Below are 23900 nucleotides of genomic sequence, written 5' to 3' on the forward strand. Positions count from 1 at the left end.
AAAAGAAAAAGAAGAAGAGAAGTAGCTGCGGACGGATTTGACCGAAATTTAAAGCACACTAGTGCGGCAGTACGGTTGCGCATAGCCGCCTAACATGCTGCAACCTGGCCTTATGGCAACAACACAGGTTCACACAACATACGCCTAGTCCCCGCATAAGTCTCCGGACAACAGCTGTTGGCGTTGCCCTTTTAGAGACCGGGTTATGGTACAGGATACTCTTTCACAGTTTGAAATTTCTTAATCATCCGGGTTTCTCCTTTCAATCTACCCCTCTCGTACGACGAAGCTACCGAGCCCCGTTGTTTGCCCGACAACATGGACTACGAAGCGTTGAAGGACCAATGGAGTGATGTCGAGGACCGCGATGGCATCAGACTGAGCTGGAATACGTTTCCAAGCTCACGCATGGTTAGTTTCGACGTCAGATATCGCGAGATCCTTTTGACTGAGTAGTGCATAGGAAGCATCTCGGCTGGTCGTCCCCATTGGTGCTGTGTACACTCCGCTCAAGGACAAGCCAGACTCTCCATTGCTGCAATATGAACCGGTGACCTGCAAAGCACCTTGCCGGGCCGTTCTGAATCCTTATGCGTAAGAGATGCATCCCAGTATACAGTTTGCTTGGGGACTAACGACCAATAGCAACGTTGATGTCCGTGCCCGGATCTGGATATGTCCATTCTGCCTGATGCGCAACCCCCTCCCCCCTCACTACAAGGATATCACCGAGAGCACGATACCGCCGGAGCTTCATCCTTTAAGCACGACTATCGAGTACCAATTGGCGCGCCCCGCCCCTACCCCTCCTATTTTTGTATACGTTGTCGATACTTGCCAGGAGGAGGACAGCTTGAAGGCCTTGAAGGATACTCTGGTGATGAGCTTGTCTCTGCTGCCAGCAAATGCGCTAGTGGGGTTGATCACATATGGTACTATGGTATGAACCACGAACTTGGATGGTGGAATCAACGCGAGGATAGATTGTTGACCCTACCACAGGCCCAAGTCCACGAGTTAGGCTACACCGAATGCGCCAAATCATATGTGTTCCGAGGCAGCAAAGAATATGCCGCTAAGCAAGTCCAGGAAATGCTTGGTCTTCTCTCTGCTGGAGTGCGTCCGAACATGCCTCAACAACCGGCTCGTCCGCCTCTTGGCCCCGCCGCACGATTCCTTCTTCCTGTCCAGCAGGCCGAGTTCCAGATTACCAACGTTCTTGAGCAGCTTCAGCGTGACCCTTGGCCCGTTGCGAACGACAAGCGTCCTCTGAGATGCACGGGTGTTGCTCTTAGCGTTGCAGTCGGCTTGCTTGAGACCTCCTTCCAGAATGCCGGTGGTCGCATCATGGTTTTCACCAGCGGCCCGGCAACCGAGGGCCCAGGTCATGTTGTTGGACCCGAACTTAAGGAACCTATGCGTTCTCATCACGATATTGATCGGGATAACATCAAATACTACAAGAAAGCCGTTAAGGTGAGCAATTTCCGTTAGATTGGGGTGTTTCGTATGCTGATAGGAATAGTTCTACGACGCCATGGCTAAGCGTGCTGCCAACAATGGACATATTGTGGATGTCTTTGCGGGATGTCTCGATCAAGTTGGTCTTCTGGAGATGAAGAACCTTGTCAACTACACTGGCGGTCATATGCTCCTTACAGATAGCTTCACGTCCTCACAATTCAAGCAATCCTTCGTTAGGATCTTCGACAAGGATGCCAATGACAACTTGCTGATGGGCTTCAACGCATCCCTTGAAGTCCTCACTACTAAGGAGCTCAAGGTCACAGGGCTTATTGGCCACGCCGTATCTTTGAATAAGAAGTCCAGTTCCGTCGGTGAAACAGAGTGCGGTATCGGCAATACGTGTGCCTGGAAGATGTGCGGTATTGATCCTTCTTCAAGCTACGGTGTTTACTTTGAAATCGCGAACCAAGGCGGGCCTGCGGCAGTGCAGCCGGGTCCTCAGAGAGGAATGATGCAATTCCTTACATACTACCAGCATTCTTCTGGTCACTATCATCTGCGTGTCACAACTGTCGCGCGCAACTTGAGTGGACCAGCTGGAGACCCTACGCTGGCACAATCTTTCGACCAGGAAGCCGCTGCAGTTCTGATGGCACGTATTGCAGTCTTCAAGGCAGAGGTCGATGATGGTCCCGATGTCCTTAGATGGGTTGACCGGATGCTCATCAGGCTCTGCTCCCGCTTTGCGGATTACAGAAAGGACGACCCAACTTCATTCCGACTTGAGAAGAATTTCACGCTTTATCCGCAGTTCATGTTCCATCTCCGCAGAAGCCAGTTCTTGCAGTTCTTCAATAACTCCCCTGATGAGACAGCCTTCTACAGACACGTTCTTAACCATGAGGATGTTGGTGACTCCCTTGTCATGATCCAGCCGACCCTGGATTCATACTCCCTGGAACATGAAGGCAGCCAGCCGGTCCTTCTTGATTCGGCTTCTATCCAGCCTTCCCACATTCTTCTGCTTGATACTTTCTTCCATATCCTTATTTTCCACGGTGAAACCATCGCAGAATGGAGAAAGGCTGGCTACCAAGACCAAGAAGGCTATGAGAACTTGAAGGCTCTTCTTGAGCAACCCAAAGAGGACGCTAGAGTTCGTAGCCCCCCCATTTCAGAATCCAGTGAAATATAAGCTAATTTGATCTAAAACAGGAACTTATTTCGGATCGCTTCCCACTGCCTCGTTTCATTGTTTGTGATGCTGGCGGCTCTCAGGCACGTTTCCTTTTGTCGAAGCTGAACCCATCTACCACACACACAACAGGAGGATATGGTGGTGGTGTGACATCGCAAACCATCTTCACCGACGATGTTTCATTGCAGACATTTATGGACCATTTGATGAAGTGAGTATCAACGAAGCCAATAAGATTAACGGTGCATACTAACAGTTGTACGTAGGCTTGCGGTTTCAGGAACCAGCTAGATATGACGGTGTAGTGACCATCAAAGGGCGGGTTCTACGTCGATGCTTGGTTCTTCTGTATGTTTAGCGGCTATTTGTTTTTGTTTGTTACCCCGCGATATAGCAACTACCTAGACACAATGAATTAAATCCAAATCAATTGTACTAAAATCCGACTTTCTACTCCACTTGCCTTCTCTGGAACTATGGTATGGAGCTCATGATATGTATCACGTGACACTGGGCGGGTTGAGCCCTGGGCACTTTACCTGATTGGGCGTCTCGCTTAGGCCTAGCCCGGAAAGTGAGTCTCCAGTCAAATATCCTGCGCTTTTTCAAGAAAATTTCCTTTCCTTCTTTGTATCATCCACCCCGACCAACTCTCCAAGGACGATTGACGACCTTTCGCACTCGCCATGCGTAAGTATCATCTCCTTGGTTATAATACTGGCGACTAATATGTTTTTCAATGAACAGCTCCCAAGTTCGACCCCAATGAGGTGAAGATCATTCACCTGCGAGTGACTGGTGGTGAGGTCGGAGCCCAGTCTGCTCTGGCTCCCAAGATCGGTCCTCTCGGTCTGTCCCCCAAGAAGATCGGTGAAGATATCGCCAAGAACACCGGTGACTGGAAGGGTCTGCGTGTTACCGTCAGACTCACCATCCAGAACCGTCAGGCCGCCATCTCCGTTGTGCCTTCCGCCTCTTCTCTGGTCATCAAGGCCCTCAAGGAGCCTCCTCGTGACCGTAAGAAGGAGAAGAACATCAAGCACAACAAGTCCGTTCCTCTTGACGAGATCATTGAGATCGCTCGCAAGATGCGCCACAGGTCTTTGGCCAAGGAGCTTCAGGGTACCGTCCTTGAGATCCTCGGTACCGCTTTCTCTGTTGGTTGCCAGGTTGATGGCCGCAGCCCCAAGGATATCAGCGATGAGATCAAGGCTGGCGAGATTGACAGTAAGTTTCTTCAACTCTGTGTGGTGTGACATTCATATCCTAACCATCGCCCAGTCCCCTCTGAGTAAATTATGGTCGGAAATCCGCGGCGGTCGTTTTAATGTATCGGCATGCTAGTTAGGAGAATACGATTAATGCCTTCAAAACAAAATGTTTATGAGTCATGACCTGAGATTCCCAATTGTGTTCAATCGAAAATTGATTCGTTCATCAATGGACACCTTGCCCTGTCTTCCCCGTCCTTTCACCTGTTCGTGATTTACTCGCGGTCTATATGCGAGCGGAGTCATGATCAGACTATACCTCAGATAACCTTTGCAACACTCTGGCCCGTACTGTCCATTCCCGCCTTCTGGCCTGGTATGTGACCTTTTCAACGTGGTATAGGCTTATTTTACGCAAAGAAGATCAAATCCCGACCCACTACTCATCGCGGTATCTTTGCGAGAGGCCTCGTGTCTTTCTCTGTGGATACAGTGATCCATCATCACGGTCGACAACTCAAGGCTTGATGCCTAGCCTATTATGGCTTGTCTGATTCGTAGGCATATTGCGTAGTCTTAGCAATACAACTTTTATCATTTCCATACTCTTGGCTCTGCGCGCCGTTCCTGACTATAATTGTAATTACTCTTTCTCCGCATAATCTGAGTCAGGCTACTGATAGTCTTGCAAACTTTGACACCTGAGACAAGTCGATCTCCGTTTCGCGTTGTCTGATGTAAGTAAGCTGTCTACTCTAAATGAAACGCGTCAGTAGTTGATGCCGGTACATTTGGAAACTCTTCTACCCCTCGGTGTCGAAGGTACTACCCACTCTCGACCTAGGCGACAAAAGTATAGAGGTATGTGATACCATGTCGTTTGTATCCCGAGAATAGCATGGGCTTGTTTGGTAGTACGAGATGAAGTACACCCCGGAGATGCTCGTTCTCCACTGACTAGTAAGGATGCAAAGATTACTGTCGTGGCAAGGTTCCTGATACGCGCCGAGCTGCAGGTGCGCCCCCCTTGGAGCTGATAGTGGTAGGATATGGGCTGAAGGGGGGAGCACAGTGCCACCCTCATGTATGTCCTACAGCCCATATCCATACATCAGTCACATATGCTGTGTAAGTCACGTTGGGTAAGGATGAGTCAGACCATGATGTGTAACGGATTGCTGTACCTTGTTATACATGCCGCACTATATCAACAACACATCATCGGTTTGATATATATTTCTTCCCCGTTCTCCGGTGGGAACGTGGCCCAAGGTTTGATTTAACTTTCCCTCTGACCATCTGGCAACCTTCGCCCGTCCGTGAACAGAGACTATCTCGGTAGATCGGTATATATCGGTCGTCTTATACCTGAGTCGAAGGGTGGAGGAAGAGGAGAAGCGAGAGGCAAAGTTTTGCCGATCGTCATCGTCAGACCGCTCGTGACATGGCTCAAGGGGAGTCGGCGGCCCCATTTCCGCCCTCATCGATCCTAATAGACCCTGGTCTGGGCGGATGGAGAGCGTCGGAACTAGCAGGAAGAATGATACCTAGCTGGTGATTCCTGCGCAGGAGGAACACTAGTGAGTTAGTGATAGGAGTAGCCATGGGGAGGATGGAGCCCATGGCTGAATCGGATTGGCATGACTGGACACAGATGAGAAACGGGCTGCCTTGGAAAGTTGGGAAGTTGACTCCACACCCGGGAATGTGGATTTTGAGTTGGACCATCTGGGTTGGGTGAGATTATTTTTATAATTTTTTTTATGGGGATTTATCGTGTGCTATAGATGTATGTCGTATGGACTATCTAATTAAGTATCTTTTATAGTCCTGAAATGGGGGACTAGCGAATCCTCTAGAACCATTCATCTTTTTTTAATTATTTAATTATTTCCATGGTGGGGTATATATATTTTTTAATTTGATTTTGGTTTTTACGTTGTTCTGGAGTGCCGCCTTCCTTTGGAAAGCATCAAACTCGAGGAATAAAAAATAGGAAGGAAAATAAAAAATAGGGGAGTGGAAGGGGAAAAGTGATAATGAAGGTGTATACTCTGAAAATGACAATTTTATTTATTTTTAAAAAACTACCCCCCAATAGTGTTCTCGACTATTAACGATGACAATGGACATCAGTACATGCATACACCGTTCAGGTTCTCCCTCACCTGATTTGCTTTGGCCCCGGGCATGTGCGGTACGACTCCTGGGCGTTTTTTTCTTTTCAGCCTCTGGCTACATCAGAGTTGCAGAACCGCCATTTCAAATGATGGTCACCTGTGTGGCCAAGTGTCTGAGCCTCTACCACTTCAGTTGATCTACGCATGTTATCTACCTAACAATTAATTCGAATTCTCCTTTCCCTCACCGGCATATACCTCTTGTTATACCGATTTAACCCGCTTCTGGTGCTCCTTCTAATTTTCCTTGATTTTTTTTTTCGGGAAAGAAAAAAAAAATATAGAAAACCTTTAATTCTATTATTTCTTCCTCTCATCGCGCTTTCAAACAGAGAACTGATTGGAATATTCCACCGGTGCATGCCAAAAGGCCAGCTTGCATTGCAGGTCGACAACACGGACATACTCACAGCAAGTCAGCGACTCCACTCAGCCCACCGAAAGTGCCAGATCGCCATTCCGCCGTCTCTTAAGCAAACCCTCTCAAAACCAGAGGCTTGATCAACTGCGGGCGCCACCGGAGACCGGGGGCCTTGGACGGTGGTCCACTGACGTTGAACAGACTTGGATTTGCTCCTGCGCCCAAGAGGCTAGCGCCTGGTCCATCCTAGCCGTTGGATCGCACGGGTGGGACTGGGATGTGATGGATTGTCGTGTTTGATTATGTGGGTATTTTCTAATGATCTAATTCTTTGTTTCCCCTCCCTGGTACAGTGATTTGGGATTTTTTTTTTCTTTATATTTTTTTCTTGGGTCACTGACGTTGGGTAAGTTAGGATACTTGGGGTGGCTTTCTTTATTTGTTTGAAACCCGTCATAATTATCTATCTACATCTATAAAGAGTGACATCTATAAAAAATGATACTCTGGAGATAGTGAAGGGAGAAAAGCAAAAAAGAGAAAAGAAAAAAGAAAAAAAGAAATGGCAAACCAATAGAAATAATCATCTGGAGGGTACAAGCCACATAATCATGGTGTTAAGACGCCCAAGCCCACTTGCATCCCAACCCAGTAATGGGGACTCCACTGGGTCGACTCCATTGGCTCCACTCCCGCTGCTCCATTCACTTGCACTGGCTCCTTCCCCCCACCCCAAAAAAGGAACCCCCCTAAGACGAAACGGGAGCTCCAGAGCGTCGCTTTTGGTTTGTGAAGCTCCGCTCTGTCATGATGGGACATCCCGCTTCATCTCTCTCTGTCCATCATGATTCTAAAATTTTCCTCTCCTTCTGCTGATTCCCCCCTCTCCGACCTTCTTTGATGGTCCTTTACCTTCTGGTCGGGTCGAGACGAGTTTTGACTGGTCCATTTTTCTTACCATCCTTTACTACCCCAGACCCGGACATCCTTCCAATCTCTTTTCTCTCTCTAACTCACCTATGGTTCTGTGCCTCTCCGCCGGCCGTTGGATGTTCTCCGCCTCAAAAACTCCCTGCGTCCGCTGTCGCCTGGGATCTTAGGCACCATCTTTTCTTTCCTCTTTTTTTTATTCTATTTTTCTCTGCTTAGGCCAATAGTAATAATTAATCAATTCAGGACCACGGCAACCACCGGAGCCAAGAAAGAAAAATAGACCTAAAGCGTGAGAAAATCAAGAGCAACCGCTCCCCTTGACTATCAACTAGTGGTGCCATGTTCGACCTTTCCGCTACATTATTACTCCTGTGATTCAGACTCCGCCTTCTTTGATAGTCGATTTTCTTTTCCTTTTATTTTATTTCTGTGTTCTGAGTTTTTGATTTGTTTCTCCCCTCCCTTTCTCGTCAGCGCGCTGAGCACAGCATTGCTGCCAAGCGTGGTATTTCCAAGTGATTGATCGCGTACTTGCGGACGCCTGCGTCAGTGGGGGTACTCTGAGGAAATCGACTAGGGCTGTGACTCTTGAATCCCTTTCCTCCCTTGCATGGCCGATTCACCTCCCAAAGAATCACACAGCAAATAAAGCCGCGGAAACCAAATCGCCTGCGTGTCTTTTCTATCTTCTGGAATCCGTGCATGGTATTCTTGACACGGCCTACATTCTCTTGCTTCATCCCTCGTCCTACTAGCTCTCAAGGCTCGCTCGTGTCCTCTCTACAGTCAACTCAACCAGCGTTCATGTCGAATCCGGAGACAAGCCGTGGGGGGCTTCGCTGAATGTCTAGTGAGCCGGCTCATGTCCAGGATGAGGTGTAGAAAACGTTTCAAGGAGGATGCTTGTTGAAAATCCCAGCAAGATTGAATGTACCTGACTCCACTATTGACCGCTCGTGATCTTTAACAGCAACCTGGATCGACGATCTCGACCTTTTCTATCATTTTTTGTAACCGTTATTTTTTGATATCCCGGACTTCCTCTTTCTGGATCTTTTTGTATAGTCTTTGTTATACCACGGTGGGACAAGGTGTCTCTGCCACCAAAGGGCCAACATGTTGCCCTCAGTAGCACCTTTCCCGCCAGTTCAACCACATCATCATATGAATCATTATCATGGGGCTGACACAGTTGATGGAAATCACGACTTTGACACGACGCCCTTCGCCGCCACGCTCCCTCACAATGACCTGAACGAGCTCTCTTTCCACTCGGTTCCCCGCACCCGACTACAGTATCATCCAGTGCAGCGCCTCGATATTCACGACACGACTGGCATGTTACTCAACCCGAAGAATCCTGGAGAACATGCACTGAGGAGGAAGACACCGAATGGGACTCTTGCGGCTGGTTACGATGGGACGCCGGGGGATACAACAATTCAGCCCCCGGCATCCAAGCATATTCTCGTTTCGCCTCTAGAATCAGGTCAGATGGTAACTCAAACGGGCTTTCCCATGGACTCCTGGTCACAACTCTCCTTGGAACAGCCATCCCAAGCGAAACCGATGAACTTTCCGCCTGTGTACAAAAATGAGTCGAGCCGGACTAACACAGCCCCCGGAGAGATGATTCAGGGTATGAATGGGGCAAGCTGGGTTCGTTCGTTGAATTACGTGCCAGGAATCGACTCGATGCTCAATCAATCGCTTCCGATGCCCGGATCCCAGCAAAGATTCTACTGGCATAACGGCGCCTATGTTCCAACAGTTTTACCAGCAACTCTTCAGCCGTGCCTCGGCCCTACAGCATCGGCGGGTACCGGACCATATGGCCCATATTGGCCCGATGGTGTATATATTCCATATCGTCCTGCGGCCTTTCGAGAGCCCCGGTACAACTCCCCTAATCCTTTCGCGAAACCCGTCAACCCTTCGGGTCTTCAGTTCTTCGATGCAGGGCAGCAACCGTTCAACCATAATCCAGTACCATCAGGCAGTCACACTGATCTAGGCTCAACCTGGAGCGCAACGCCTCTGGGCATTGTCAGTCACGACCCTTCCGTGAAGAACAATTTCCCCCCGCGTCACTCGGATCAGAAGGCCCTCGACACTTCTCAGCGCACATTACCGTACCATACGCGCCCCAGCAATGCAGGTTCTGCCTTCTCATCACGTCAGCCTGGCAACGAAGCTTACTCACCATGGTCGGGCGCCTCTAGTGGACATGGTTTCCAGGGTGCAGGTTCTACAGCTAACTCTCGCGCTGCCAATGTGGAGTTTAAAGAGAAAGTCTTGTCATGGGCCCATGGTGTTTATGTTGATCTTCTAGCTTCGATACATCAGGCTCGGCGGAATAGCATTTCTAATGCCGGTGGTGATCCCCAAAGCCAGCGGTTTTTGAAACCTAGCATATACCCAAAACCACCACGGCAACCAGGACTGGACTTTTCCCAAGTAAACGCACCGGAAGTTGGGCGCCATAACAGTTATCCGTCGAGTCAATATGATCATCGAACGAAAAATATCATTAATCATACACCGCAGACTGACAGCCATTCAGGTTTTCAGACTCATCAGCATCGGCATCGACCTTCGCTTCACCACTTTCAACAGAGTGACACGCAGATGCTCGACAGGTTACGCCACACAGGCCGTTTCACAGTTCCAGCGGTCTCCCCCTTTCCTGCTGCACCTTTTGGCAGCGAGAATTCGCCATTGGCAAACGCTCGCACCGCTTTAGACATGCTTTCTCCACTATGTAGTGAGAGTGGCTGGGAGTGGATTGACGGTATGCTACTTGGTGGTTGTCTTGCCTATGGTCTGGGTGACTACCCGAAAGCTATGAGATGGTATTCAAGAATCATTGCTAGAGATCCGCAACATGTTGAGGCGATATCGAATCTAGCTGCCACTCTTTTGGCACTCGACCGTCGAGAGGAGGCACTGAACCACTGGCTACGTGCTGTGAAACTTCGCCCCAGCTTTTTCGAGGCCGTAGAGCATCTCATTGGTCTCCTGTGTAGCAGCCACCGTGGAAAGGAAGCCGTCAACATTATCGAATTTGTGCAGAAGTCACTTCGCTTTCCAAAGAATGGTGACTGCTTCACGGCCGATGAGCATGCTAGCGAGACGGAGAGTGACGCAGAAAGCGGTGCCTCGAGTGCATCTGATCTCGGCTCATACGAGAAAGCATCTTTCGATTACGATGATGACTTGAATCGATCGGTCTTCACTAATAAGCGGTCTGCAGAAACCGGCTCCACTGGCTTTGGGACGAGCGGATATGCTATCCCGGGCTGCGACAACGGTAGGATGCTGGCTCTTGTTCATGCTAAAGGCAATATGTTATATGCCCTGGGTGATAATGCTGGGGCTGCGGCGGCCTTTGAAGATGCAATCCTGATCGCCGCCGGGAGAAGACGACACGGCATTCAAAGCTTAATAAAGCAGATATTTGCCGCGTTTTCGTATGGATCGCGGCATGACTATCCTGCCCCATCCGAGCAGCATAGCTCGAACGAAACTATTCTCCTATATCCGGACAAGGCTCTGCAGACCTCCAAACTGGTTTTCCCTTCATGTGGGACGCCCCCTGGCATCAAGTTTGTTGGGGAAGGTCTTGCAAGGAAAGCGGCCATATCCACCACCAGCAATTCCTTACTCTCCCTGGCAAAGATATACCAGGATGGGATGTCTAGTATCTCCTCCGGGGGCATGCCCAGAGCTGCTCCAGGAGTTCGGGATATACTGGCGCTCTACTACCTTTCACTGTCTCTCCAACCGAGCCCGTCAACCGCAAACAATGTGGGAATTTTGCTTGCCGGCATTCAAAATAACGCAGCTAAAGGGCTACCTCGCTCTAGTGGTGAGATGCAACATCCCGAGATACCTGGTGTGGTCTTTGGCAGTGGAGTGTCTCTGGCCCTGGCATATTATAACTACGGGTTACACCTCGACTCTCGACATGCTCACCTATATACGAATCTTGGCAGCCTACTCAAGGATATTGGTCAGCTTCAGGCTGCTATTCGGATGTATGAGCAGGCTGTTCAGTGTGATAGCAATTTTGACATTGCTCTGGCGAACCTCGCGAATGCAGTTAAAGATGCCGGTCGTGTCAATGAGGCAATCACATATTACAAGCGTGCTGTCAAAGTAAATCCTGAATTCGCAGAGGCAGTCTGCGGACTAGCCAATGCTCTCAATTCTGTCTGCAACTGGGTTGGCCGAGGTGGTATTGCCAACGGGCATGGTTTCCGGGATCGGTGGCATGTCAACGAGCAAGGGATGCTTCGGGACGCTTACAGTGTTGACACAGGTGCTGGTTGGATCAAGCGTGTCGTTGATATTGTCGACCGCCAGCTCAAAGAAGGTGAAACCTGGGGTCGTGGCCTACTAACTCCCAATACAATTGAGCAGTTGTGCGCACAGCTAGCTCCTGCATTGGGCAACCGACGGTTTGCACCTGGATCACTCAATACTATTCTCCAGTCCTGGGCGGGGCAGAAATGGGAAGGCTCGAGAATCGTAAAGCTCGTTGAGCGCGCAATACGAGCGATAACTTGGCAGTGGTATCAGGACCTTTATGTTCTTCGGAAAGAATATCCCCTGTCTAAGTATCGCAGACCACAACTTCCTCCTGGGTTGTCTGCTCCCAATGCCCCTACTGTGTTACCTTTCCATACCTTCACGTGTCCACTTTCTGCGAAACAGATTCGGCAGATCTCACAGCGTAATGGGCTTCGCATATCCTGTGCAACCCTTCGCTCTCCATGGCTGCCAGCTACGGTGTATCAGCCTCCGGCACCACCAAACCCATATCTCAAAGTTGGATATGTATCGTCGGATTTCAATAATCATCCTCTTGCGCATCTTATGCAGTCTGTATTCGGCTTGCACAACCCGTCAAGAGTGAAGGCCTATTGTTATGCCACTACAGCAAGTGATAAGTCCATCCATCGTCAGCAGATTGAAAGGGAAGCACCGGTGTTTCACGATGCTAGTGGGTGGTCTGTCGACCGGTTAGTGAAGCAGATCGTCGCGGATGGCATCCATATACTCATCAACTTGAACGGCTACACACGTGGTGCACGTAATGAGGTTTTTGCTGCACGGCCTGCCCCGATTCATATGTCATTTATGGGTTTTGCAGGAACCCTGGGTGCTGAGTGGTGTGACTACATCCTTTCCGACAGCATCTCGATTCCCCAAGAGACCCTCGCGCCAGGAGGGCGTAATCTTAGTATCGAGGACCGAGTGCTTGAGGAGAACCATGGAGAGGACCTTGAAGATTGGGTGTATGGTGAAAAGATTGTTTTCACTAGGGCCACGTTCTTCTGTTGCGATCATCGACAAAGCGCACCCGACTCCCAGGATCTACGTCTCGCTTGGGAGCAGGAACGAGAGAAGCGATGGCGTATGCGGAAGGAGCTGTTCCCCAACCTTCGCGATGACGCCATTATCCTGGGTAATTTCAACCAGTTGTATAAGGTAAGATCTAATTAGCACTTGAACTGGTGATAAAATGTAGATAACTAACATCCTACATAGATCGAGCCCACAACATTCCGTACGTGGCTCCGTATACTGGCACGGATTCCTAATGCCGTACTGTGGCTACTTCGCTTCCCGGACCTTGGTGAACAGAACCTCAAGGAAACAGCCGTTGCTTGGGCTGGAGAGGAAACTGCCTCTCGCATTATATTCACCGATGTTGCGCCCAAGAACACCCACATCTCGCGGGCCAAGATATTGGATCTCTTCCTGGACACTCCCGAATGTAACGCACACACGACCGCGACGGATGTCCTGTGGAGTGGTACACCTCTCCTTACCCTTCCTCGCTACAAATATAAGATGTGCTCTCGTATGGCGAGCAGCATCCTTAGCAGCGCCTTACCCGATTCCGACGATGGTCAAAAAGCTCGCGAAGAGTTGATTGCCACATCTGATGAAGATTATGAAGAAAAAGCCATCCGGTTATGCCTGAGCTTGAAATTCGAGCCTGGCAGTGAGGGCCGAGCAAGAGGCCGGTTGCCTGACCTCCGGAAAATGTTGTTCCAGGAAAGATGGAGAAGCAAACTGTTTGATACCAAGCGCTGGGTCCACGATCTGGAAGATGCCTACGAGAAAGTTTGGCAACGATGGGTGAATGGCGAAGAAGGAGATATACGGTTATGAAATGCGCTTCGGAATATACCCCTTCAGCGTTTGTTTTTGTGTGATTGATTGCTTGTTTTTCTTATTACCCTATCTGTTTTATTTCATTTCTCCATACAGGCGTATGACCTATGTTATACCTATGTGAGCTATATTTCACAGTTTGGTGTTTGTTCTTTCGATGTAATTGTTTATAGGGAATATCATCCCTATGCATGCTGGCGTTGGATGTCTGAGGGTACGGACCAATGATGAAGTGCCCCATCTGCTGGATGATCTATGCTAGCAGTTGAACTGGGTCTGTTGTTTGGGATTATGACTACGATCTTTCATGGGTAGGCGTTGAGTGGCTTGAGTGTGGGTAGTGAGGCAACAGGAGTGGATTTACTGATAGACGGCCTGAATCGAGATCACTCTCAGTCATTTAAAGTTGAGAGTTATGTTCATATTCTCATATGTTTACTATCATGACTGTAGTGGTATAGCCAGCCTTCTTCAAATGGAGTTTTGCGTCAACCAACCTTCTCAAGTTGTGTGCGTTCAGCCGTAAACCATTCCAAAGCTGCACCTCTGAGACACGAATGGATATTGTTTCTAACCACTTCTGTGACACCTAAGGATTGTTTTATCAGTGTAGCCTGCGGGCACAGCTGCATGTCACATAAAACAAACCACTCGTCCACTGAATGGTTGTCGCGCTTTTTCCGGCAGAAACCAATTAACGGGCTATCTCAAACAGTCATCTGTAGGATAGATACAGAATCGCCTGCATTCACAAACCAGCCTCCTACCATTTTCAGTGCCGGTAAACCAATAGATAGACCAGGGGATCCTAGCCGTCCCGTATCAAAACCACTGAGGTTGAAATCACCGGTAATGTCCTCATTCTTGCTTTCGATGTCTGTTCGACGTGACTGACCCTTTTCCTTCTGTATCTGGATCCAGCGATGCAGCTTTTCCAGCTCCACTGCTCTACTCTCGGTAGCCTGATGCCCTTCTGTCCAAGAACACTCTGGCGGAAGTGCCAGCGTAGAAGTTTATCTGAGATGCGATTTGAGTCAGTGGGGTTTCGACACACAGGATTGAGTCTCCTTCCTTCAACTCCCGCAGACACTATGCACCGATCGAAGATATCGCCAGACGAGCAATCATCCCATAGCATCAGGAATACAAGAAATGATTGTGTACTTGTCCTTTTAGATATATTAGAATGAACAAAACCTCCGTTGGACTCAATGTGGTATGTAGAAGCACTTACGTCCGGGTTCATCAAAGTTGAGTAATTGTCCCATAGTTGATGGAGGTTTGTATTGAAGACTGAATGCTGTTTTGAACGGAGTTTACGGGCCACCAGTGAACCCTGGCTGTTGTATGTATGTTAGTGTGAGAATTGCATGTACTTCTTTCCAGGAGTAACAATAATACTCCTATGTCTTGATCGAAACGGTGATCAGAATCGGGGCATCCTGTATTGATACGGGATAAAAGAAAGAAATTAATGAAAGTGGATTGGCGAGAGTCTTTGGTAGTGTATATTGGGATACAAAAATGAACGGTCAACTCTCGTCTGCTAAGCAGAATAGAAGATGCAAGAGATGGAGTAAAAGTCACAAACTCTGTATACCATGTAGGATATGAATTCTTCTGGCTTGACATTCTGATTAGCCTTAGAAAGCTGTTTTAGCTGTTGTAGCAGCTATATCGAAAGGTCAAACGATGATGGTGCATCCGCGAGTACATCTGGGTCTGTCCTTAGGTGGCCATATGGCGAGTAAAACCCGTTTGTTTAAAGACAAATGCTTGTATAGTGCAGTCTGGTAGTGTCGCCAGAGTACTCCATACATAGTGATGATACACGTAGGTTGAAGGCAGGCACGTGTCCAAAGTTACCTTCTCCCCAGTGCTCAGAGAGCTTTTTGGTGGCGTCCAAAGCATTTGCATCTGGCCCATTTGGTTGGCCACAGTGTGAACCTTGGCCTCATCTCCTTTGACTTGGTATACAAGTTTGATATCCATGCCATTTATAAGAACCGCATACGCCGGTGGCAACTTCCCACTTTGGAGAGTTTTCTGTTGTTGTGGCCATCCAGTTTTCTGGGCTTCATTTCTCTCTAGGGATCCGATAACCCTTGGCCTTTTTCTTGTTGGATTAGTGCTTACCACGGAGCATCAGAGTACAACCTCTATAAATGCGAATGGATGTTCTTCCTTTGGCCAGATTCCCAATAGAATTCGATCTATGATTGCAACGGCTTTCACTTGTCAACCGCGGACAGCGAGGTACTTGTTTACTTCCTCAACCTCTTTATTAATAGCATCGTGGTTGATGGCGATGTATGCACTCTCTCCCTTTAGTAAAGGGTATATCCGTCGCTGCGAAGGACCTGGCAAACCAGCTCAGTAACCTTTCCCATAGCTTGTTTCACAAGTGCAATTGCTCCCGTGGACGTTTCTATTGCTATCTTTCGCCTTTTGAGTTGGGACAAGCTATCTTTGCCGTTTATCGGGTGACTTTGTTGTCTGGTCCACGTAGCAAGTATAGAGCCGTAGGGAGTTCTATTTGTCCTGACATTGCAAGCTGAGCGTCTGACACTTGAGAGCCTCATTCTCCCTGAACATATCTCCCTCAATGACCTTGAGCGCCCGATCAAAGTCCGTATCAAAACCCTGGATATCATTGTACTCATATTACAAGTATAATGCCGAGTTTGTCCTATTCCTGCAAGACCTACCAATCACTTGACGCCGTACTACTTTCCAAGTAGTCGGAAAAAACAGGTGTATGTTTCGCCACTGGGCTTGCAGGTTAAGCACTCACTGTTTACGGAAGACGAGTTTATGAGCACTAGGCATGCTAACAGACTGTGGTTGGACTTTTCAATAAGCCTGCCACATTCTCTGGCACTTAAGCCACTGTGGTAAACTCCGTAGCTTATAACGATCATAGACAGTCTTACCAACTCAAATATTGACGAGTAGGCTGGTCTATTCACCATGTTACGCCTTGCTATGGCATCGATATTAATGCACAACTCGATGCCACGCAGGCAAAATTGCAAAAGCGTTCCATCTCAGCCGATATCCTCGAAGAGGGAGATGAGGTGCTGGCGCAGAACCCGATAGTGGAAGCCTACCCCAGTATCCCCGAGCAAATCGTGCACCTCGTAGTACTTGACCGCTTCGAAGTGTAATCCCCCTTCTCAACAGCTCCCAGGATCTTACCAGAGTACCAACAACGACGTCATAGCATTGGAAGCTTGCTCAATAGTTGGATAAGGAGATAAGACTGGCTTTCGACTGTACACAAAGATTGTACTAAGAGCTCCAGGGGTTCTCGCGGGAACGCCGGGTCATTACCCTGAGCCATCGTAGACGAGATTCCTTTCTGTATGCGGCTTCAAGATCGTGTTTGTTCTATCCACGGGGGTTTCAGCTCCCCTACGATACGCAGTAGGTTATTGTGGTCCATGATGGCCACGTCTGGCACTTTTCCTTTGATACGTCTGCCCCTGGTGGACTTGTAGTCCCCGAAGCGTGATGTTGAACCAGTTGTCTCGCAGAGGGTTGTCATTGCCTGGCAGTATTCTTGTTCTTCTTCGTCTTCATTTTCAGGCCCGTAATTTGGACTTCAAAGGCCAGGAAGTTTGTATTGCACCGCGATTTCAGATGTTCGACTCATAGGGCCGGAACAGAGAAAGGACCAGCTGTGGCCTCCTGCGTTTAATACTGCTAACAGCTGTAGCCAATGTGATACACCCGAAGCGTAAAGTAGATACCAGACCTCGAAGTGGGTTTTTCTGGTCATAGAGTGGATTAAAAGCCGCATACTTGGACACTGTGCGTGTAACGTGGTACGCACAGACTAGCTATTGATTATTGGTAGTGATGTTATGCTGTCGGCTTGCCTCAGTATGCTTGTAGCAGTGCGTTTTTCCGCGAAAGGCACAGGCTGGGCTAGGTCCTCTGTCATATATAAGATCTCGCTAGAGGTGATGCCCATTCGTAACATGAGTAAGGGGAAGGTGTATGTTAGGTCTGACACAGGCGTTTGAGCCGTTCTTTGTGCCCTTGATCGGGTGCAATGGTAATCACTTGAGAATTTGTACTCTCAAGTCGTCAAGGATAGGGATGACACGGGATTATGTTTGAGGCGAATCTTGGGTGGAATAGAAATAGATGCCATATGTTCCGCTTCGACTCCGTTGAACTTTCCTCTGCTCCCTTAATGTCGGTGCCAGCGCATGGTGGATAACGATGTAGAGCTCCTCTATCTCCTCTTTAGGATCCAAATGATAAGGGCCGTGTGTGATTATTTCTAGGAAGGCGTCCTCGACGGGCATGTCTGTCGATAGGTATTGGGAGTATGTGGAACTGGGCTTGGCGAATGTGATCCAGACTGTATCACCGTCCTCCGAAATAAGAATCTTGCTGAATGGAGTTGGTAAAATAAGGTGACGGCAGGGGGGTGGGCGTCATGTTGATAAAATATGCCATGGATAGTAATGAAACAGGAGATAATGATAGACCCATGGTAATAGCCATAGTAGTATCGCACTGGACGATACAGGTGCTCCTCACGCAGCCTACCATCTACAGACCGCGGTACAAGCATCCCAATCCACTACTATTGTAGATGACAGACCTCACTTGACTCTGGATCCTTGGGATAACTGGCTAGTTGACCGGTTGTCAACGACCGGAGTATGCTCTTCTGGATTGAAGAACTGGAGGTCTACCGGTGGCAATTGTAAATATTCCCCCGATACCTCTACCATGACAATGATTATGGTTAATGAAACCGGACCGGAGGCAGTGCGGCCTTCAAGATGAAAACCGCAATTCGGTTGAGGTGCATTTTCGGCGACTAATATGCTAGTGCTAAATAGTGCTGGCTCGGGTCATATAAGAGGGCGTTTATCAGGGTTTCCAGTTTTCAGGGAAATCGTATCACCAGAGCAGATGATCTCTTAGACAATTAGAAAGCCGGGTACTTTCTGGGTCAGATCGCGCAGCCCCTGCGAGACAGGAGGATTGGCAACATGCATCTTCTGTAGAAGTGCGCATTTCAGCTCGAGGAGTTGGAGATTATGCTTCTTTTCTTCCAACAACTTGCTGTAGCAGCTGTAATAACATATGGGAAGACACCATAGGGATCTTTGTACGGCAGATAGGTATTGTCAGAATTTGTCCTTTGCAGTTCCTTTTCAAGACAGTAACGATGTCCACGATCTGATCTCATCGGTCGAAGTAGTACATTCAAGATGGAGTCTTTCAGTCGTTGGACTGCAACCGGGAACATGTACGGGGCTGTGGTGTATCTATTGGGGAGTCCTGAAGGCAAAGATGGTCCCGGCTCTAGTTCCTCTTCCGTATGTTGCTAGGTTCATGATAGGGTTATCTGCTGTGGATAGAGTGGAATCAGGACAGGATTTAGATTTAGAGTAGGTATTTATATACTAACAGAGATATGTATTCCCAGTTACGTATCGAGTGAAAGCCTAGGGCTATTGACCATAGCATCCTAATCAAGAATGAATAGTGCATACCTGATGAATAGAAAGACCCTACAAGCAATAATTTCACAATCCACAATGATTCTCAAAACCAACGTGAAGTGTAAGTCCAATTCAATATGAACATATTAACCTCCAACCCAGACAACTTGTACAACTCTAGTACAACCGCCCCAACCAGGGCACATGATACCTCCAAATCCCCGGCCAAACAAGGAAAAAGCCTGCAGAAGACAAGTAACGGTAATCTGCAGGGAGCAGGTCGATAGATAAACCAGGTATGACAGCGCATGCTGCAATCATTGCTCGCAGGCAACCAGACTGATTTCGAATGCTCTGGGTGCTGTAACATTCCGAATGCGGCCAACAGGGAAACACTGGTTCTTTCGAACGTTTACCCAGGCCAAAAGACAAGAGAGCGCATGTCTCAGGAGTCACCGCATTCCTGTGGCCATGTTTTAGTTCCTCGGACGTCGTGACATGCAAGTGTTATTAATAGCAAAGCGTTCACCGCTGGTACAACAGAGTGACTTTCACCCTGCTTCCCCTGAGTAGTGAAGGATATGCAATGATACTTCGCGGTCCAGAGGTTTAACCTATTCTATAGTTTCCCCCAAGCAAAACATCGGGTATGCGCAGGATGCAACTCGATTATTGGCGTCCCGCACATGACAGATTGCATTCTGTCTGCTGCTTCATGCCTGTCGAACGTCAAGCATTCTCGGCATCCGACCGACAGGCAGGCGAGCTCACAACATCATGACAATGACAAATTCCTCGCATAACCATAACAGGGACAAGAGGATCCAGTTCCCCGATCGGGGAGGAGGCGAGAAACCCATTTGCGTTTTTTATTTATTTTTCTTTTATTTTGACCCCAGTGCGATCGAGGACGTCTGCCATACGCGGAGAAAAGCCCACGGCGACCGAACGCCCCCGGATTTGTCATTTCTAAGCCTCAGCTGCGTCGAGTCCATGAGGTGCGGGCATTACTTCCTTATGCCCCGAGCACCGCCGGCCTTTTCATGTGATTCTGATAGTGGTTGTCGTTGATCTTTCCATTGAGATCAGCTAGTGCATTGACTCAGTCGCTAGCTGGTGCCTGGCAGTAAAGAGACAGATAAACAGGGATGTATTTGCAATGTATTGGTGTTTGCGTGGATGGTGACCGTTGAGTAACAATATGCATCATTGTTGAACCCCTGGTTCTGATAATGATAGGGCCAGGAAAGGAGGATTTCCTTCTCCATGTCTCATATCAGAACGTCGGCATCTCCGAATCATCTGGTCGCCGAATGGACCTGACAACCTGAGTAACCCTAGAGAAGCAGAATCTCTCATCGGGAATCAAGTCCGAGGGGTGGAATCCAGTATGTCATTGGAAAAGTCTCAGCTGCAAGGCATCGGTACTCCCGTTGATACTTGACCTTCACCCTCCCTCGAGGGTACCAGAAGTATGTACATCCTAACATACAGGATGTACGTATGTATGTAATGAGTATGAGTACGTAGATACATACCGATGGCTAGCCGAACAGAATACCGCTCTCATACACAGTACCTCAATACCCCAATACCGTAAATACAAGGCTCTGAAAAACATGACCGCAACGGCTGGTATCTGACCAGCCCCACGTGGTTCGCAAGAACCCCTTGGCAAGGGGAGGTTTGTGCTTGGACCACAGGGGCTTTATGGGCCGTGATTGGCCCTTACCCTGACTAGCGTATCACGTCTTGGCAAGAGATTACGGTAATACCCGCCTGTCGATGACAAATTGTTTTCTCGCTGTTTGGCACCCGAAACGGCTTAGCGTGATTTCATTACTCTCTGGATGGTCCCTGAGCGGGGTGACTTGTCCTCATGCTGGCCATAGCGGGTGCGGTCGGTTCGTAACCGGCATCCTTAACTACGCCCACTATAGACTATACTAACCAGCTAGTAGTACTACCTCCATTTCGCGAGTCTCCAAAAAAGGAGACACGCTTTGTCGTTTCATTCGGTGACAGGGGTTTAATCACCAAGCAGATCGGCTATTGGCTTCGTGGGATATATCTCGAAATAGGAAAAGTTGATATGGCGGTGCTGTGGCTGACCATACCCTCAGCTTTGGGTCTGTGGCGCAGAAAAGTAATAGTTTGTGTATAGATCGAGTTACTAGCCACTCGGTGAAGGGTGAGGCTGAACCCAGATGAACTAATCATTAATCCCATGACCCCTGAAAACGGGGAAATACCATACCTACCGACAGTACTATACCCGGTCACTTTAGCCCTCCCCCTTCCCCTGCTTGGTCTGTATGGTATATACACCCCTGTATGATACGGCCAATACGAACACACAGCGGACTTTCCCTCTCTTCTGGCCAGCAATATCCGCCGATCACGGGCGGAGCGATAAGGCGGGTACCCTAATCCCAGAGTAGACTAGCGATCAGCAAGACCACCGAGATCCTCCGTCGACCAATGACAAGACCGGACAATTCGAATCTCAACGTTCGGTGCAGCAACTGAAAGGAAATCGATCACCCGGTCCGCACTAACTTCCAACGCAAGAAAAAAAAAAAAAGAGTTAATCCACCTTGCTTCAGGGGGGACCGTGGGCACAAAGCTCGGAAATCAATTACCCTGTATCGACAATGCAGAGCATAAACCTACTCCTACTCCAAGTTTTAGACTACGTACGTCCAAAAGCACATACCATGTTCAGCTGCCATCTACTTTCTATTTTTCTTGTTTTATTTTTTCTTTTGGGAGGAGGTCAGTGGTCCACCTTCAAGCATGCATGCATATGCAGAATCACAATGTCAATTCTCTATCGAGAAGGAGTGATAGGTTGCATATGCATTTCCCCTGTCATGTTCCGCCGTTCCGCATATTAAAATTTAAATAGTCACGAGTTAGTTAGCATGTTTTTGACATCTAACGGATGAATCTGGTCTAGACGTTTAGAGAAGAAGAATGATGTGGATCCCCATTTCTGTCTCCCATCTGGGACTACTGAGTATAGGTTCTCTAAACGAACCGTGATAGAATAGAAACAGAATAACCTAGAAAGGAAAAAAGAGAAGAGAAAAAAAAAAAAAAGAATTACACCGCGGAGGTTACCAATGAACCCACCCATAGGTCGGTCCCCCTACCTGTATTTACCCTGAGTTTTGAGAACTGGGCACTCTCCTCCCCGTTCCCAGAGGATAAACTACGGAATACCAGATTATTGGATACCCTAGCGCGATAGTGTGGGTGCGAGCTTTCGACCGAGTTGAGACTGAAAAATAGGATCTGGATGTCGAAACTTTTTTTTTTTTTTTAATTCAATTTCTGCACGTCCTTCTCGGTTAGGTTGGTGATTGATCGGTTGTACCCGATGGCATGGTAGCTATTATTTTCTTATTTTTTCCTGTTTGGTCCCGAGGCTTGGCTCTCGGGGAGAAGATCGATCCCAACACCAATGAAATCAGAAAATAGATATGATACCATCCAGTTCATAAGATTAAGAACCCACCACCTTTCCAGCGGTGTAGATACTGTGTACATAATCGTACATGCAGCATCACCACCAACCGATCTCCATAATCGAAATTATCAATCGGTGTCACAACCCCACTAATCTCGAGGAAAGTAGTATGTACTCCGTACATACTCCTACATAGTACTGTACCCGATAAAGACCTGGATAAGTAGTAACTACAATCGCAGTAGTTCAAATTTAGTTATATTAAAAAAAAAAAAACCCCCCAAACTCCAAATAAAAAAATTAAATTAAACCACACGGATTTTAATTCCGGCGCCAGCATACACTACCATATCAAGTAAAGTAGAGTAACATCCGGAGTACATCCGCGCTCCAACCCGCGGCCCGCTAATCAAAGCAATATGAAAAGATACCAGCAGTAGTAAGTACTCCAATACTTACCCCAAAAAGGTACCGGGTAGCGAACCTCTGCATCCCCACCTCAACATCAAACTCCAGATTTATCCGCGGTTAACTTACAAGTCCCATCGACGCGGCCGTTTCACATCTCAAACTAGCAGGCCCTTGGTTCTGGGTCGGCTGCAACTCTGACCACGGGAGGATCACTGCGGTTGGAGAGCCAATGGGCGTTGTTGTAGAAGATGTGATCAGTCCTACGGAGTAGTTTTCCTTTTTTTTTTTTTTTTTTCTTTCTCCTGGTTTTCTGGTTCACCTCCCGATTTGGTAATTGTGGAAGCTTTATTTCGTGGTTGTTACTCCTTTGGCCCGTTGGGAGAGATATTATTAGATCTTTCGTGCAGATATGGATCTCGGGAATGAGTCAATCGGGGGTTTTGAAACGTCGCTTGTTTCTTTTGGGCGTTGGTCACGGAGTAAGTAACTGGTTATTGTCGTTGGAGGAGTTACTCCGTATGCAGTACGTCGGCTCTGATGAAGCGTTGATATTGGGATCGCTGAGGTTTCCCAATTGGGTCAACAGTCTACGACGTAGGATGTTACATTCCGGGGCGTTAGCACGGCGGCTCACTAGGCTACAAGCTAGGTAGCTATAGCTCTACGGGCTGTGTTATGGCCTCTGCACCGTACGTAGTAGTATTCTATCTTCAACAACCTCAACGCACCTAGTGACTAGTAGTATCATATTATACAAGCCCGTTAGTCAAGCTAGACGTGGAAAAAGGAAATCGAGCCAATCACTCGTGCGGACGGACGGGTGCCCCACCGAAATATATTAAAGCCCTATTAAAACCCGAGATGATCTGCCAATCAGCGTGCAGGACTCCCTTCCCTGAGGTTGCCGATGAAGCAGGATATAAATAATTCTTCATATTAATTAATTCCGGGTGATCAGGAGAAGCAGCTGTCAAATGGGGGGCTTTGCTGGGGTGACATTAATTGAGCAA

The 23900-nt window shown here is 48.2% G+C and overlaps 4 protein-coding genes across 4 annotated transcripts; all 4 read left to right on the forward strand.

Annotated features, from left to right (window-relative positions):
- Window positions 1-13: 13 nt before the first annotated feature.
- Window positions 14-3213, forward strand: F9C07_2279155 (uncharacterized protein). The gene is made up of 7 exons (XM_041288611.2): window positions 14-411; window positions 464-594; window positions 646-940; window positions 1003-1476; window positions 1526-2623; window positions 2683-2876; window positions 2932-3213. The coding sequence occupies exons 1-7, from the start codon at window positions 319-321 to the stop codon at window positions 2954-2956; spliced, it is 2310 nt and encodes a 769-aa protein (XP_041141128.1). The 5' UTR covers window positions 14-318; the 3' UTR covers window positions 2957-3213.
- Window positions 3214-3326: 113 nt separating this feature from the next.
- On the forward strand, window positions 3327-4042 carry F9C07_796 (60S ribosomal protein uL11). Its single transcript, XM_041284222.2, has 3 exons — window positions 3327-3355; window positions 3413-3892; window positions 3947-4042. Exons 1-3 carry the CDS (start codon window positions 3352-3354, stop codon window positions 3958-3960), a joined length of 498 nt encoding a protein of 165 aa, XP_041141127.1. The 5' UTR covers window positions 3327-3351; the 3' UTR covers window positions 3961-4042.
- Window positions 4043-4105: 63 nt separating this feature from the next.
- F9C07_797 (uncharacterized protein) lies at window positions 4106-4404 on the forward strand (the record flags this gene model as incomplete). The annotated part of the gene is made up of 2 exons (XM_071511698.1): window positions 4106-4142; window positions 4280-4404. The coding sequence occupies 2 exons, from the start codon at window positions 4106-4108 to the stop codon at window positions 4402-4404; spliced, it is 162 nt and encodes a 53-aa protein (XP_071365663.1).
- Window positions 4405-8466: 4062 nt separating this feature from the next.
- F9C07_798 (O-linked N-acetylglucosamine transferase OGT) lies at window positions 8467-13533 on the forward strand (the record flags this gene model as incomplete). Its single annotated transcript, XM_041288609.1, has 2 exons — window positions 8467-12843; window positions 12904-13533. 2 exons carry the CDS (start codon window positions 8467-8469, stop codon window positions 13531-13533), a joined length of 5007 nt encoding a protein of 1668 aa, XP_041141126.1.
- Between the last annotated feature and the right edge of the window lie 10367 nt (window positions 13534-23900).

Source organism: Aspergillus flavus, chromosome 1 (genome assembly GCF_009017415.1).
Source record: "Aspergillus flavus chromosome 1, complete sequence".
NCBI classification, from domain to species: Eukaryota; Fungi; Ascomycota; class Eurotiomycetes; order Eurotiales; family Aspergillaceae; genus Aspergillus; species Aspergillus flavus.